Genomic DNA, 14,985 nt, shown 5'->3' on the forward strand with positions numbered 1-14,985 from the left:
ACAAAAAAAAAAGTCAAAAACCACTGAGGTTTACCACTGGACAAGGCTGTCAATTAATATGCATCTAAAGTTTCATGACATTCTGATCAACCTTTCGTTTTATTGAGGCTGTAGACAGCTAGAGCATGACACTTTAATTATAGACACCATTTACAATATTTAATTTATTATTTTCAGGGATACTCTCTGCCATGTGACATACCAAGTCGGAAAAAATGTTTGATACCAGAAGAAATGAGCAGCCTTATGAGAAGCCATACACGGCCCAGTATATGTTGGTAATAAATGTAAACGTATAAAATATACAGAATTTCATTGTTTTGATTTTTCTCTTTTTCGAATTCTTATATGTGGAGAACGAAATTTCTCTTTATTTATAGATATACATATATATATATTTACCAGAATCCGATGCAAAAAATGCAGCTTTTGAATAAATATTTACTAACCAGATTGCATCACTTTAGGTCCTTGCGTATAACTAGCCGTATCCTTCTGTTATTCAGCTGTCCTGATTAGGTTTAACTATGAAAACCCTGTGTATACAAATCTGCTGCAGTGAATCAATAGTGAACAAATGACATACGAAATAACCATGTGCTCATTAACTTGATATTTATTTGATTTTACTAGAGCTCTGTGGTGCTGTGAACTGAATGCCCTAATAAGTTTCTTTCATTTTCTTAGAAATTTTCGTCTTAGGAAAAAATTTATACACTTTTTATTATAATACAGTCGAGCCTGGATGTACGGAAGCCGCATGAAAATATGAAAAACATTCACTAGTTATATCGAATATTCGTTACAACCGATACACGATAAATGCTCGAGTTTATGAGAGGAATCCGCTTGTGAAGCGGCGTTTCTCAATCTATGGTCCGCAAACATAAGACGGGTGGTCTGTGCGGATAGACATGAAAATTTTATTGAAAACGAAAGTAATTCAAGTGTGTCGTATATAATAACGATATTTATATTTACATAGGGTGTGTTCGAATAAAATTCCAGACCCATATACTACTTATCCGCACATGCTCCTCGTACACATTGCTCGAATTTCAAACGAATTGGTACGCGCCACAATGTGTGCTCTGAATGTATGTGTGGCCCCCAATGTATTTATGCAGTCAGAATTGTGATTGTTTTGTGTTCTTGCTGGTGCAGCACGTCATTGCTGGACATCTGTCTCCAATATTTTGAAGTAAAGCGTTTAAAATGCTTGAATTTTCGAGTTGAGTAAGTATCGTTGCAGGTCAGGATACTTATGGTGTCATTATATACTTATGGTATATTATATACCTAAGAGTGTCGCCAGTATTGGTAAGAGTCGAACTGCCGATATTGTTATGTGCTTTCAAGCGGTTCTTATTAGATTATTCTGGGAATCCGAGACTAAACGTGGACTGAAAAAAGGAAGCTGTGGATGGTGGACATATATGTAAGAAGCGGCTCTTAAGAGCATTTGTTGGACTTTTATAGCCAGTTTAATGGCTCAGGGTGAGGTGCTAGTCGTTGAAAAAAAAAATGGCATAGGGAGCAGCTGGAGTGATAATATTGATGTCACGTTTAACACAAATATGGTAGATTTCCAGGAGCTCTAAAAAATCCTATTCTGGCCGAAAACTTCGTTATATCCGATATAGATAAATATGGAAATACGTTATAAGCGATAGTTTAAACATTTTATTTTCGCATCGCAGGTTCACTGAGACGGAAAAAATTAATTATAGCCGATACTTTCTAACATAAGATTTCGTTATAAGCGGGCTCGACTGTAAATTTCTCAATCACCATCTTCTCGAATACAATACGGTGCTTTCTTTGACGTATGCAAATAAAACTTTTTGCCAGGTTCGAGGCCAGGAATATTCTGGGCTTGATTTCCCATCGGTATGTGAACTCTGGACCTGCAGTTTCCTCTTTCGTAAGATTCGTAGCTCTCACATTGTGTTGCGATGAATGAGCAGCTTTTTTGGCTCCTGATTGATTCGATGAAATATTCATTGGCTGCATTGTGATTGCAGATCAAGAAATTCAGTCCTGGATTCAAAAATAATACATATGAAATTAATAATAATACAGTGGTGCCTCGCATCCTGACACTTATCAGTCCCAACTGATGTCAAATTGCTGGAAAATATTTTCCAAAATAATTTCATACTATAATTTTCATGCGCTGTTCTCAAGAATTTTGTGCGTTAATTTTGAAGTAATACAGTATTTGCATAATTACAATTACACATGTGCAGATTTCATTCGCCAGTCGGGAAATTTCAAGGAACGGAAGGAGTTGTTGACCAGAGTTTAGGAAAAAAAGCAGTTTTTCTACTGATTTCCGAAGGATATTTGTTTTCCTTAACACTAGAAGGACCCTCGCCGGTCATTTTAACCGTTTTTGATCTTCTCGCTCGATTTTTATGATGAACTAGATCGTTTATAATGTAGAAATTTAACGACTTTTCCTAAAATACTTAAATATTACACTGTCCAATTATTATAAATTAAAAAATCGGCCGAGATATTTTTAGTTATACCTAGAAGGACTTTCATCGGTTCATAGCCATGCGCAGCAAATATTTCGTTGAATTGAGACATCAAATTGCAACTGATGGAGATATGCTCACTTCGGTTAATTGAAAGCATCCTTAATGATGTCGACTAATTACAAAATAAAAGTACTAACATGGCCGAAAGAGTAGTAATGAAAATCATTGAATCTCTTTTCTGAAAGCTAGTAGAAATTTCATCCCGTGATGACTGTTTTTGTTCATGAATACTTGCTGAAATACCGAAACAGAATAATACTACCTTTGTAGGTATAATCATAAAAGATCGAAAAGCGGTTTCACATGAAATTCATCATTTTGACGCGTTTACCCATAAAGACGTTATATTGTGTGTTTTATGGGTAGGAAAAAGGAAAATATATTCTTCTACTGCCTTCACTGCTTTGAGATATTGAAATACATATTCCCAAAGTGTGTGAGAAAAGAATTCTGAAACCGTCGTGTTTTACAACGAAACGAAGCGTAGTGTTGATCAGATGGCTCGACAGTATTCGGTGCGCATATCATTCATTTGCCAGCGTGCGCTTTTCACAACATTTGACGTGATTTGTTGAAGAAAAAAAATAAAACGGGGAAAGTTAATTTTTCCTCCGCTGTTGAAATTAGCTAAAAAGCTTAGAGACCCCTTATTTGCTCAGGAATCAGAATTTTACTGACAACAAAAACAACAACCGCTACTATCAAGGAAACATTTATTTTCTGGATATTATGCTGAGGTGAACTCGGAAAGAAAAGTCATCTTGTCTCCGCCTGGACTCGAATCCAGGCCCTCTTGCATACCGAAATCATTCCTTGATATCTTGGGCTGAAAAAAAAGCCGCCATCTATCTCTCTCTAAACCGTCCCACGCGGGGGTCATTTCCTGAAGTTAAGGGAGGCTACTAATGTCTCTACTTCAGCGCCTCACGCCCCAGTGCGTGAAATAAGGAATGCAGGGCCGTGTCTCCAGTGGTGTAGATAGTAGCATGCTTGCCCGGTATGCAAGAGGGCCTTGGTTCGAGTCTCGGCGGAGACAAGATAACTCTTCTTTCCGAGTCCACCTCCGCATAATATCCAGAAAATAAAAGTTTCGTTGATATCTTATGCTGAGAAAAAGCCATCTATCTCTCTCTATAAACCACTACTGTACCAGGTAAAAGACAGATATATCAGGTCCCGTAATGCAATAACTTTTATAATAATAAATATTAATAATGATAGTATCCATTAAATGAATTTTGAATGCGTAGAAATCTGTATGCGCAAAATGGGTTTCTAATATAACGAAGGTATCGAAAATTGTAGAAAGTGTGATGTGTTAATACTATTGAAACTTTGACGTTTAGAATGTAAACGTTTTTTTATCAGTTATGCAACGAGGGGGGTTTTGGGTAATTATTACCATTTTCAAACCTGAGCCAAAAAACGGACCATTAAAAAATATTTTGTTCGATTGATTTGTGTTTATTGTATGTCAAAATGACCTACAAAAATGAAAAAAATAATAATTACGTAACTTAATTAATTATTTAACTACTAATTAGTTATCTACCCTTACGCATACCTAAAGTATTGACTTTCAAAAAGAATCGTTAAAAACCATTTAAAACCATTAAAAACCGTTTAAATACAGGTACACATACGTGTGCCTATGGACCAAAGAGAGGTTAAAAATAAAATTTTATTACATAATATATTTGAAAAACAATTTTTTTTAATATTATATTACTCACCTACACTCACATCTACATTTAAACGCAAAAGAAAACGTACGAAAATCGAGACTTTATAGTAAAAGTCAACCTCCGGTCATTTTTACCGGTATCGGTCCTTCTAGGTACAACGTAGTGACGGTCCCTCTAGTGATAATTATATAATTTTTATGAATTGATTTCAATAAAACTTATTTTTACTCCGATCTTTCAAGTAAAAGCTGCATACATTAAGCAGTGGTCTATGATTCACATTAAGAGATAATGAATAATGCCGAATCATCCGTAAATCAAATGCAGGAAATTAAGATATGTATGCATAACAGAGTCGTCTCCGAAGTGTAATGAGCTTCTGAGCAAAGTTCTGTCATGAGGATCCCACACTCGGCTAGAATTACCAACGTGATTTATATAATTTTGTAAATCATAACACCAGAACTCATCTATGCCCCCCTCCTCCACTTACTCGAGGCCCACGGCCGGGCCCATATGTTAAGGGGGCGGCTTTTTTCTTAACACTAACCACATTCATAATTGGAATGAAGTAAATGTTACCGTTCTTTATTTGAAAAATTTGGATACCTTCTTCACTGATAAAAGTTCTAAGGTTGATTAATGTGACTGGAATATTCAGTATACTTGGCCCACAGAAAGGTTGATTATTGCCACCGTTCGGATAAAAATCAACGTCACCGATCGGATCGGGAATTCCCATACCTATAGGAAACAATTGAAAAAATATATTATTGTAGGTATTACAGATTGCACGATACGTCGAGGTATTGCTACTAATCATTTCAATGTAATCATGGCACTGCTATAACTAATCACCTTTGAATTATGAAGTTACCCATTCAATGGAAAAATTCGCTAAATTTTGACACAACAGCTGACAGAAAATTACTTTATTCACATAAATTTAAAATTGATTATACTTGATTCATTTTCTCTCTCTCTCTCTCATTCAGCCAACCTATTTTTATTCAACTATGTATAGCCCTTTCAAACCCGGGAATTCATTATTTCAAATTTTCAAAATGGTTTTGAATTTTTTGATACTCAAAAAATGCATTAAAACATAAATAACAGCAAAGATATTCATTTTTTTTTTAAATTTTCAATTTCTTATATTTATATTTATTTTTTAATAAATAATTCTCTTCGTTCTAAAATGTTTTCAGCTAACATAATGCAGGGCATATTCATTTTTCACATGCAAGTTTTACCAGAATTTAATTGCTAAATTTTATGTAATAAATCACAATATCTCGAAGGCATCTTGAAAACTTCCTGAAAGTTCAACTTCAAGTGCTGCCCTCTGATGAAAACTTCCGAAGTTTGTGTGTTCACCATATTTCCAACTCAAAACTTACCCAATCCTTTGAGCTAGCTCTCCCCGAAATCGAGAGAAAAAAAAATTCCACAGAGAGATAAAGCAACGCACACATTTGTGTGCACGAGGTCCTCAAAGGGTCCTGAGTGGCGCAGTCACAAAATGCTCGACTTCCGCAAGGAAGGTTGCTGTGAAGGTCCACGGGTTCGAATCTGGTAAACATCATAATCAATCTGGAACATCATAATCAATTTTTTTGCCTGGTGCGACCACTTATATATGGGACTTCCATTTCCCACTCAACTCCAGTGGTTGGATATTGCCCCATGGCTATATATGACCTGAGTTGGTGTGTGGTAAAGTAGGGTTTAAGAGGGACAGAGAGCGCCCACTTATCTATTTCTCTAACAGTTTGTACTAGAGGAAACCTTCAATTACAAAATAAATGTTTTAAATATTGTCAGACAATTCTTGAAGACGACCATTTTAGACCAAAAAAGTGTTTCTGAAAACATTACAAAATTCAATTTTTTATACATTCCCTGGTCTATGGTTGTTTTATAATGATGTCTACCAGAACATTTTTCATTGTACTGTCATTTATTTTATTTATTTAAAAAATACAAAGCTACAGGTTTAAACCCAATTACAGTTTGCAGTAAAAATAGAAATTAGCACAGAATAGAAAAAACGACAACAACATGATAAAGTACACGAAAGACAAATAAAAAGTAACAAAAAATTACGCAAAATACAAAAATTCTAAACAAAGGTATATACGTTGTACAACGCAATCATAGCAAAAATATTCTAAAGTCGGTAACAGACGAATGAAAAATATCCAGATGTTGAGGAAGCTCATTATAAAATTCGGAAAATCTGTTTACAGCACAGTAATTACCAATATTAGTATTGAGTGGTTTGACGGCAAATAAGCAATTAGATCTTCTATTGTAGAACTTAATATTGAAACATATTTTTGTTAAGAATGGGTATGCAATCAATTTGGTTAGTCAACAGTTTCTTGAATAAAATAACGAGCAAGTACTTTCTGCGTTTCTGTAAACTAATAACGTTGAAACTGTTTCGTAGATGAGTGGCAGATAGAATATTGTTATAAGGACCATGTTTTTTGAAGTATAAATACATTAGAAAATTGTTTTGAATAGTTTCAAGGCTCATAATATGGCAAGCGTGAAATGGATTCCAGATTTATGAAGCATATTCCAGTTTAGATCTTCTAAGCGTATTATAAAGGTATACTAAAGTATTACTATCGTTGAAATCTCTCGACATTCTTTTAAGCAAGCCAAGATTCTTTATATGACACAAAAGAAAGATTTCTAATGTGTGATCAGCAAAGTTAAAATTGGTACTATAAATAATGCCCAAATCGGTCGCAGAAGTTCTTGTAAGCAATTGGCTATTACTAATGCTATACGTAAAAGAGATTAGATTCTTTTTTGTGAGTGAATGAAAGAACAAAACATTAATCAATATTGAGATTAAGTGTATTAAGTAAACACCATTTGTGAAGTAAAGGCAACTCATTTTGTACGCAATAACATACATCAATACAATCAATACTTTTAAAAATCTTCAAATCATCAGCAAAGAGTAGACAATTTTGGAAAAGTGCGGATAGATCATTGATAAAATTGTTAAACAACAACAACATCAATTCTGTATGTAGAAATGCCCTCTCCACTTGTAAATACAAGACTATCGATTTTTATTACAAGACTATCGATTTTTATTACAAGACTATTTATTATTTATAAGAAACTCGATTTTTATTTTTTTATGAAATCCCTTTTCTATGCGATTCCAGAACAGGCTTTGTTTTGTTTATGTGATGCTCAGAACCGAAGTTACGTCCACTTTAGTGTTGCATTTGTACATACGACTAATCCGTGAATAAAAACATTAAATGTTTGTTTTACGAAGAATTCTATCTTCGACATTTTATTTGAGTTTGTGACATGATTTCTAACAATCTGTCCATTGCATCATTACGAAATTTAATATGATATTTCGCTGTATATTGCTGAGGTTATGAACGAAATCTAAGGTCTATGACATTTTTCGAATTAAAGTTTTTTATAGACGAAATGTAGGATGAAACGTATTTGGGTGTAACTTATGAGCATAAATCATGCAATCCTTTAAATTTTATTTCATAATCTCCAACAGCACTAGCCAAATGTACTGTTAAAATTACAAAAACATTTCATTAACAAAGTTGTTTGCAATCGTGTTTCGAATATTACATACATTTTGCCTAAAATTTGACATAAAGTGACTTTTTCATAGAAAATGGCATAGGTAGACCAAAATTTGTTACTGTTTTTGCCATTTCGAGATACTTTCAATCAGAAAATGCTATTAAAGTTCACTTCAGTACCATTTTATAGAAAAGTGGTCTCGAACGTAGTCGGATACATAAAGAAATAATTTTTTAGAGTGGAATTGCGAAAAACTTGAATTTGATTCATTTCATTAAAGTAATAAGTTATTATACTTAAATTATTCTCAGGCAAATTAACTGAACTTGAATTACATGAAAACTTCGAAGTTTTTTGCATTAAACATAATGTCCTTCGAGTTTGAAGTGTTGGCAAATGTGTAAAAGGTAGCGTAAGCATTAGCATTCATTTATATTTTTATCATTATCGATACACTGTTATAAAGATGTGTATTATTGCACTTCAAGGACACACTGGTACTACAAAGAGTATTGTTCATTGTTATTATTTTTTTCACCATCGATCACCATTGTTCTTCCGATATTTGTGTGTATGACGTCAACAAATTGAGCATCTGCGTCGTCCAATCGAACACTCTTGTGAGTTCCGTAGAAATATGGCGCAGCTGGATCCAAACCTTTTAGAAGGAAAAAAAAAGATAAAATGCAAAGTTTGGCAATATATTTTCCTGACAGCTTATATTAGCTTTCAGTTGCAAAAACCGTAATGATCTTGGATATCAAAGTAAATGGAATTCGTAGAATTAAAAGGAAGATAAAGTCTTATGAACTGTTATACGCAATTCAAATTTCTCTTATATTTTTAAGAAAGCCATCAATGTTATTATAGAAGGACTAATTTAATTGATGGTTTCGATTGGCAACTCGTTTAGAAAATTAATTAGACCTCTAGAGAGGCCTTCGAAGTCTTCCCAATTGATCAGCGTGAATGAAAGTTTAGACCAGTGCTTCCCAAAGTCAGCAATATCGCTCCCTGGAAGGGGGGGGGGGCATGGAATGATTCAGGAGGGTGATAGAAGCTTTGGGATTTGTGTAGGATTCTATGGGTTGGCTTGAAATGGGGGCGATGAGAAGAGAAATTTTATATGAAGGAGGTGGGGGGGGGATGAAATAGAAAGTTTGGGAAACTATTGGTTAGACCCTTTTCTAATTTATGGCACCGATCTCCTTGAAAAAACAGAGCATTTGTAGAGCGAGGACAGACCGGAAAGACATGATACAATAAAATCCGGTTGGAACGAAATCGTAAAAACGCCAAAAAAATTTCACATTGACCAAATTTTGTATTAAGCGTGAAAATTACAATTTGATCAGAGTATGCCCCTTACGCTTTTATGTTGCCAGAATTGCGCTTGTTTCTGCTGGTGTTCTTGCCGGTGCTTCCATCCGTCGGAATAAACAGATATTCGTACTACTACTACTACGATGACTTCTTAACCGTATATGCACCTCGTACACATTCCTCTGAAGAATTTTTAATGAATCGGTACATGCTGGAATATGTTCTCTAAGCGTATGTGTGGCCCCTTGCGTGGTAAGTTGCACTTATTTCGTGTATGTGTGTGTTCCGGTATCGAGACTGAATTGTGATCTTCTTTTCAAATGCAATAGGTCTGAAGTAAATACAAAAATTTCGCTCGGTTGGAGCGAAGATTTATTATCCAGAAAAACAGTATACCACAGTGCCGTCTTAACGCATGGGCCCACCCGGGCATGGTCTGGACTACGGGGGGGGGGAAACGGGGAAAGTGGGTTCATGATAATGAGGTCCACCGACAACAGTTCACCGCCATGCAATTCATCGCCAGGAAAATTCACCGAATGGAAAATTCATCGCTGGGAAAATTCACCAGTTCGACAGTCACATCAGTTCGATATGAGTGAGTGAATGAGCGGTTTAGTGAGTGAGTGAACGAGTTAATAAATGATCGCGTGAGCAAGTGACCGAGCGGATGAATGGGTGAAACCGGCTTGTCACTATAGCTAGGTCGCTCAAGCAAGGTCACTAGCTAGGTCCCTCTGTTACTCACTCACTAGATTGTTCATTATATCACTCACTTACTAGGTTGCTCATTATATCACTCACTCACTAGGTTGCTCATTATATCACTCACTCACTAGGTTGCTTATCATATCACTTGCTTACCAGATCACTCACTTGCTTACCAGATCACTCACTCACTTAATGCCTACTCACTTAATCCACTCACTCAATGTCTCTCACTATGTCACTCAATTACTCTCTCGGTAGGCTGGTCACTCACTTGATCTTTAAGTCACTCATTTACTCCTTAGGTTACTCATTCAAACTCACTAGGTTGCTCACTTTGTTATACACTCAATCGCCTGGTTGCTCACTCTCACTCGCTTAGTCATTTACTAGGTCGCTCACTCTGTCGCACACACACTCAATCACCAGGTCACGCACTTATTCACTAGGCCATTCATTCTGTCACTCGCTCACTCACAAGATCTCTCAGTCTACCACTGGGTCGCTGATCATGTCACTCATACACTAGGTCGCCCACTTACTCACTAGGTCAATTAGCCGCTCAATCTGTCACTCGCTCACTCACTAGTTTGCTCACTCACCCCCTCCCAACACTCTCTAATCTCTCTTTCACTCACTCACTCACTAACTACTGTATCATCTACTGACTCACTGACTCGGTCACTCCTCGCTTACTTACGGGCTCACTGACTCGTGTCGAACTCTGTTGTCGGTGAATTTTCCCAGCGGTGAATCTTCCGCCGTCTATGGATTATTGGTCTGTGAATTGTCTTAGCGGTGAATTGCATGGCAGGTGAATTTTCCGTAAACTGTTTTACGAAATGTTTCTTTTTCGGGTCACAATCACGTGATTAGTGATTTTCCCATTCACTCGCTTCACGAAATTGAACGGACGAAAACACCGATCGAAGGCAATATATTACCTGTTATTCTTCCAAGTCTTGGAATTTTCTCACCGGCGTAAGCGGCAACGTGGGCACCCAGACTGTGTCCAATTAGGTGCACGGAAACTGGATCGATACCACGCTCTTTCTGAGAATGCAAAAAAGGTGTTTTTATGCAATATTTACTTTTCTGATGCGGTCACGAATTTTTTTTTTTAAATTCTACCAATTACCTGAAGAAACTTAATCAGATGCGCAGTTTGAGCGCCAACCATCCGAGTATTAGCTGCCACTTGGGCGTAGAGCCCCACGTTACTGTGAGACCAATCCACGATTATCACGTTGTAGTCACCTTCTTCAAGATAAGCATCTTTCATCTTCTGTGTAATTTAATGAAAAGAAATAGAATTCTTAAGACACTGTGCGTGACAGTTTTGCGCTCCCTTGATTTACATGCGCAGGGTGGGCAAAAAGTCCGTAGAGACTTTAAAAATGAATAAAAACCGGAAAAATAACCGAAATAGAAAACGGTTTGCAGGGTTTTAGCATTGCTGGGTCGCGGGAAGTTTTTTGACAGGAAAAAAAACGCAACTCAAAAACAGCCGATAGGTGGTGTTGACGTACACAAGTCAAAGAAAAGATGCGCAAATAACGAACAGAATGCCTCCAAATTGTTTATTACGTGTTCCACATGATCACCACCATCACAGGGGATACCACATTGCAGGCGAGTCACAAATCCAGCAACGGCAGAGTACAGTAGGTCCACATACATGGTTTACAACGGTGAACTGGTTGTGGATTCGGAGCGTAAGTCCTTATAACCGTCTCATTTGCATATCTCCACCGAAGTCGCTCTTACCAGTGCCATCTATCGGCTATTTTCTGAGTTATTTTTTTCCTGTCTTAGAAAAATTCCCGTGACAGCGATGCTAACCCTGCAAACAGTTTTCTATTTCGATTATTTTTCCGGTTTTTATTCATTTTTAAAGTGTCTATTGACATTTTGCCCACTCTGTACAATACGCACGGCAAAGCTTGAATGTTGGGGGAAAAACGGCATATAGAAGTTCGTTGCACTTACTATGAAAGGATCCCCTAATCTAACTCGAGCTACATATCCATGCACTAGAATCTTCGTCGGGAGAGTTCCATTGAACGTGGAGGATTCCAACGTTTCTTCATTCCCCGGCTGCAGATCGTGCCCAGAATCCTTTTTCTCTGACGTAAACAGTATGAACTTCGTGTTCATGTCTCTCGGTGGCAAAGGAGGCAAGCTGATTGGCCGTCGAAACAGATCAAAGTACGGAGGACCAGTGTAAAAACAACCCAATTCCCCGTAACAGTTGTTACTGAACAAAACTAGTTAAAATACAGATAAAAAACTGCACTATGTATATGAATGATATACACACAGTTTCAGGGTTGTTAGGCCATGGTCCACGGAATATACTTCATGAATTTTCGCCCTCATCAGTAGGAGACGTCTTCGCCGTCTTAGGTTTTATAAAAGCCGCAAAACACTACTATGACGTAAGGCAACGTCTCGTCAGTGATATTGTGAATTATGATTCATGAGAATTCCATGGCGTGGGCCCACATCACGTCAGAGTAGTGTGACGCGTAGGTCTTTGCGATGTCCTCGGTTGTCACAGACTCGCGCATTATGGAATTTCCGAAGATGCCTGCCACAGATGTGGGCGAAATATCTCAAGAAGCAAATTTCTTGGACCGCAAATTGTGTACACCTTAAAACTGTATATGCTTCAGTAAACGTCAGTCATGAAAGCCTAATCAAGGCCAAAACCCCACACTGTACTGGCGGCGTAACGTGCTAATCGCGTGTGAGACGAGACGTTGCGAATTATGACTCGTGGAAATTATGTAACGTGGGATTCCAACGTCATAGAATCAGGCGTTGACACCATGAATCAGAATTCACAGCGACTTTGACATGACGTGAAATCACGGTACGTCAGTCAGTGTAGTGTGTTTCGGTCTTAACGGTCCAAAATGTAGCACCTTCGTGAAATGGCCCGCCACTCTGCGCACCACCCGGACTTCAGATACCGGCTACCTTGCGAAGTGATCGGTCATTTGCTAGGCACTTCTCGGAGATGATTGACTTCGCACAAGAACCTAACGTATACAGCGTGTTTCATTAATTCGTAAGTAGTTTAACCCCTTCGCTTACAAGCTGTTGGCAAAAAATTAGGATGCTTTCTATTTGATGAATCGGTGATAAATATGGTAACCTTGACCTAACCACGCGTTAGAAAAAAGAAGAAAAGTACAGGAGAAAAGGAAAAAAAGACAGAATAATAGATGATTTGATAAGAATGTGGGTGCAATGTAGATTTCTCTCTTTTCATCCTCACCCTAACTGTTCTCTTTCACTCTTGTGAAAAGATGCATCATAAGTGGAAAATAAATCACTATCTGGGTATACAAAGAAATCAAGAGAAAAAAAAATTATAGGGTTATAACAAAGCTTCGCGATGATGAGGACAGAGGAAATAAAACAGAGAGAATTTGTATAAATTTAATCGACTTCCGTTTGGACGCAATATTACGTCCTCGATCGTAAAGTGGTTGAAAATTTATAAAAATCGAAGGAATTAGAGAACTTGAAGGGGGTTTGCAAAAACATTATTCTCACGAAGGAGATTTTTTTTCGGCACAGTAAAAAATGATGAGTTAAATTTTTTGCGAATAGAAGGTATCGTACTTCAGTCCGCCAAGAGTGATTGGAACTGAACCTTTCTTCAATACCATCCATATGCAAAACGTTCGTAAAGCTACAGTCGGCAATTCGTGTGGCTCAGATAAAACAACTTAACCAATAGTGCTTTACCCTCAAATGTCAGCGTCAAAATCTAAGCATGATGTAAGCGCCATTAACAGGAAAATTACGAGCTGTTAATCACCCTGCGTTTTATAAGAGTCTAATTTATATATATCAAGTGATTTGCGCCTAGCGTACTCACTCTATCGACAAAAGTTTAAGACTAATTCTTTTTTTGTATAAAAAATAGTGCACACTAAATAGTGTGACTTTGTGCAGCTTAATGGGGAATCAATACTTCATCTACGAATCTTACGAACCGTGGTAGGGCACGGAACATAAAACATTTGATTGCAGAATTGCGTGAGGGTCCCTAAATGCGGGCCGAAATTTCATAATTTACTGCATTCCTACCTTCATTTGCAGCTGTTTGGAAATAACCTCCAATATCCTCAAGTAATGATGCTGTTACGGAAGAGACACACACAATAGTAAACAGTCCTATCATTATCACGCTTTTTTTTTTCCGTACGTCATAACACGTCGTATCTGTACAGCCATTTATATATCTACCATACCAACATTTAAAATCCAGGTAAACTTGAAAAAGACGTATGTGGTTTACAATATAATATTGGGTAACGATACTTTCGCATCGGTATGAAACGATTGTTTCGGTCAATGTCGATCCCACCTCCCCTTATGTGATATAGCTGGCGATTGAAACATTCATAAACTTCGGTGAAAGAAGCTGTTTCTTTTTATGTAATGATGTCATCAAAGCAATATTAATACAGTTCCTCGTAAAAGTTTTTTGATGAATAGTATCGAGAGATGAATCTTTTTTCCTCCTAAATTACATAATCTTTATCTAGCTTTAATACAATTTCGGCTGAATACTTCTTTTTGTCTCTTAAATGCATGAGAGTTTCCCTCCTTCGTGCAATCTTGACATCGTGCTCTGATTACAAACTACGAAGGAAAGCGTGTGAGGATGTCTTTCCTAATTGTCAGATGAGGAAAATAAATATGTGATTGTTCTATGCATATATAAATATGTCGTTGGCATTGAAGAAGCATTTCATTACACGTTCAGTTAATCATCATAATGCAGATTATATAAGTATTATATAATTGATTTAACGTAAAACGAATTTTATCATGTCTTTTTTTAAGGCAGTGGTTCTAAAACTTCCGTCATCCGGGCAAAGAACCCCCGGATGACAGAAGCCCTTCATTGCTTCCTGATTCATCTGTAGCTCCCCAGATTAGTTAAGTAGATATTATGTATTCATAGAAGCTCCAGTTCAAAGTATAAATAGGCACAAACATATCAATATCCCCAGCTCTCCGTGATGCCCCCCCCCCCCCGGCAAAGTTTGGCGACTCATCTAGGAGCTGTGACGCACAGTCTGAGAAAAACAGTCTGTTTTGTTTTTTTTGGCTAA

General features: G+C 37.1%; 1 protein-coding gene across 1 annotated transcript; it reads right to left on the bottom strand.

Annotated features, from left to right (window-relative positions):
- Positions 1-1,783: 1,783 nt before the first annotated feature.
- LOC149090156 (pancreatic lipase-related protein 2-like) lies at positions 1,784-14,045 on the bottom strand. Its single transcript, XM_089233840.1, has 7 exons — positions 13,952-14,045; positions 11,837-12,114; positions 10,986-11,132; positions 10,792-10,900; positions 8,355-8,474; positions 4,841-4,975; positions 1,784-2,040 (listed from the first exon to the last, which is right to left on the bottom strand). The coding sequence occupies exons 1-7, from the start codon at positions 14,043-14,045 to the stop codon at positions 1,784-1,786; spliced, it is 1,140 nt and encodes a 379-aa protein (XP_089089966.1).
- Positions 14,046-14,985: the final 940 nt, after the last annotated feature.

The sequence above is a fragment of the Pholcus phalangioides genome, unplaced genomic scaffold (assembly GCF_987345545.1).
Source record: "Pholcus phalangioides strain wild (caught in Gottingen) unplaced genomic scaffold, Ppha-v1.0 ptg000001l_1, whole genome shotgun sequence".
Classification (NCBI taxonomy): domain Eukaryota; kingdom Metazoa; phylum Arthropoda; class Arachnida; order Araneae; family Pholcidae; genus Pholcus; species Pholcus phalangioides.

What these genes read in the sequence shown, in the direction of transcription:
- LOC149090156 (XM_089233840.1), bottom strand. Translation starts at nt 14,045, where the DNA reads ATGATAGGACTGTTTACTATTGTGTGTGTCTCTTCCGTAACAGCATCA. An exon ending in ATCTGATTAAGTTTCTTCAG is followed by an intron (nt 10,901 to 10,985) that starts GTAATTGGTAGA and finishes TTGCATTCTCAG; the next exon opens with AAAGAGCGTGGTATCGATCC. An exon ending in AACTTTTATCAGTGAAGAAG is followed by an intron (nt 2,041 to 4,840) that starts GTATCCAAATTT and finishes TTTTGAATCCAG; the next exon opens with GACTGAATTTCTTGATCTGC.